Below are 2799 nucleotides of genomic sequence, written 5' to 3'. Positions count from 1 at the left end.
AGACATTTTGACATGTCACAGTAGCAAAAGCACAGGTAGAAATGATAAAAAAAATGATGGCTGAAATCCATTTAGAGGGCTTCAGTTTAAGCATTACTGGGACACTTGGTAGAAAAGAGCTATCTTTGTTGTTATTATTATTATTATTATTATTATTATTATTATTATTATTATTATTAAAGGGCTATGTTATTAACTTTTTCTACTATGACAAGTCAAAATGGCTGCTGTGAAAAAGGCTTATTGTCGTTTGTGTACATTTGAAGTCTTCATTTAGTCATTGCATGAACATATATCATGGTGTCTGCAGGGTTTTAAAAAGTGTAAAATCCAATAATCTGAAATTATTCAGATCCAATTGATTGTATTAAGGAAGTTAACGTTACTTGCATAAAGTTGCATTTTCCAGTCTCACTTTTAAATGTGTTTTGGGGAAAAACTTGTATTGATCATGCTGTAATGACTACAACAACAAAAAAAAAACGGTATAGGAGCCAATACCAATTTTCCTTTGTATCCTTTGTCCTTTTTTGCCAGTATGGACATAGAATAGGTCTTAAATTAAAAAGTCTGAAATTGAACCTGTTGAAACCTGCAGAAACCCTGATTATGTTTGAAGGGAATCTCAGTTTAAAATGGGAACCAAGAGAACTAATAATCTTGTGTGTTTTCAGATGAACAACCTGAAGAAGATCCTTCAGATGGTGGTTGATTATTATAATGAGGTAGGTAGTGGCCATGTACTCTATATTCTCCTTTTGTTTGCACAGTTGTCAGGTGACTGGAAAACACACCTGCTGTATGTGAGAGTCGCACTGTGTGTGTTCATTCGATTCTTGTGGGAGTCGTCGTGTGCACTGTTTACGTTGCGCAGAGTCCCAGGAGCCTAGTGTGCAGTTGAGATCAAAACAAGCATCAAGCAGCTGAAGCCTGGTACATCATAAAGTACTGAAGCACAGCAATGTTTTATATCTATTTTGCTAAATCAACACTTGCTTGAAATATTTTATCACTGTTACTCTGTACCATCAGGTCTTAGGCCAAGAAATCTCAGACTTCCCCTTGCCAGATCTAGCTCTGGCGGCAGAGCATTCAGACCCAGTGGAACTGGGGCGGCTGCTGCAACTCATACTGGGCTGTGCTGTCAGATGTGAGCGGAAACAAGGTATGTGGCTGCTTCTGTGTTACACACATGTTCCCATATTAGACACAAACATATACTCTACAGTAAACATGTCCAGTACTCTGTGTAGATAGAAAGGGAATTGTTCCATTAAAATCCAGTTAGGTGAAGCCGAACAATGTTTAATTATTGCCCAGCCAAGCCACTGACAAAGGCAGAGACCATCAGGCAGCCTGGCTGGGAAATCAATGACGGCAGTGTTACATTTAAAAGTGGGACACAAATGCTGAAAAATATTCAACAATTCAGTCGGTGTTTGTCGTTGATGAATCTCTCTCATTCTATCGCCAGAATACATTCAGATCATCATGACCTTGGAGGAGTCTGTGCAGCATGTTGTCATGACAGCCATCCAGGAGGTCAGTCCATCCTAATACCAAGTGTCTCTCTTGCACAGATTAGAGTTATTAACAATATCCAGGAAAGTTTGTTGTACCTTTTTTACTAACTTTAACTTTAAAATGTCTCAAAGGGCAGCAGCAGTAGTTGTTGAGGGAGGGCAGAGGGTATGCTTGTGTTCAGGGAAAAATTGGATGTGGCTTTGCAGCTATTCTAATGAGTCTGTGTAATACATAAATCACATTTTTCCTCCTCAGCTCATGAGTAAAGAGATCATGGCCCCGCTTGGAGCTGAACTGTCAGGGGACTTGGAACAGCAGGTCAGTGTTATTACTACAGAGAGAGGCTCTTTTGGTAGAAAGCCGGTACTTGCTGCTGTAAAACTCTTAACTAAATTCATTTGAAGATAAAGTCTTTATGCCCAATTTGTTAGACAAAAAATATGATTACAATGTAATGATTAATGTGTAAGTAATTTTTTCTGTCAAATATTTGGTCAATAAATCATCAAAAGATTTAAAATAGTTTATATTTTGTCTTAAAAGCCAAACAACTGAGTAAATCCTCACCTTTGGGAGGCAAATTGATGAATAGTTTAACTTTCTGTAGGTTAGTTGGTTTATTAACTTTGGTTTCAGCTTCAGTGTATTAACCGCATAAGTTATCAGTCTAACACACAGTCCAAGTTAAAGTTAACATTACTATTTCAAAGGAGTGGCACTCACCTTAAGCAGCTTGTCACTGAGACATTTATTCCTACGGATCTGTTTGAAGAAGAGCATGACCACTGACTGTGTAGAGAATCCCAGAGCTCTCAAATATTAACTCTCACTGCACAGTGCAGCACTCTAGGCATCTGCTGCATGAACAGGCAGGAGGAGGGTGGGGTGAATCCCGTGTAACAGGCTTAACGTTGGGTAAAAATTGAAAATGTCCATCTATGAAGAGGAGGTGACCATTTAAAGAACGGTCCCGAGTGTTGCAGTAGAACCAATTTACGTGAATGTATGTGTTAGTTAATTCTGCTGTTTGTGTGTTATGTGTCCAGCTGAAAAAAGCCCTAGAGGACCTCACTGAACTTCTATCAGAGAAGGAAGCGTTAGCCCAACGCTGTCAAGAGCTGGATATACAGGTGAATACAGAGCTCATACACACACTTGAGTATTTCTACAGGAAAACATATATTAATATGATTCATTTACAGCTGTCTAATCTCAGTCTCAACCGATATCCTCCATGTCTATACACACACACACATATATATATATATATACACA

General features: G+C 38.5%; 1 protein-coding gene across 2 annotated transcripts in view; it reads left to right on the top strand.

The window, feature by feature from the left end:
* Positions 1-2799, top strand: part of hook1 (hook microtubule-tethering protein 1) — a 12523-nt gene that overhangs the window by 3073 nt on the left and 6651 nt on the right. The window contains exons 4-8 of one of the 2 annotated variants that reach the window (XM_035652841.1): positions 675-725; positions 1033-1165; positions 1475-1542; positions 1780-1842; positions 2571-2654. In XM_035652841.1, the coding sequence (XP_035508734.1) occupies positions 675-725; positions 1033-1165; positions 1475-1542; positions 1780-1842; positions 2571-2654 (399 nt within the window). Of the gene's footprint in view, positions 1-674; positions 934-1032; positions 1166-1474; positions 1543-1779; positions 1843-2570; positions 2655-2799 lie in introns of both variants that reach the window. The other variant, XM_035652842.1, reaches the window with a different exon arrangement.

This window comes from Morone saxatilis, unplaced genomic scaffold (assembly GCF_004916995.1).
Source record: "Morone saxatilis isolate NCDOM2014 unplaced genomic scaffold, NCSU_SB_2.0 Contig12, whole genome shotgun sequence".
Lineage (NCBI taxonomy): Eukaryota > Metazoa > Chordata > Actinopteri > Moronidae > Morone > Morone saxatilis.
Note: the sequence above shows the minus strand (reverse complement) of the source record. Positions and strands in the feature narration are given on the sequence as shown.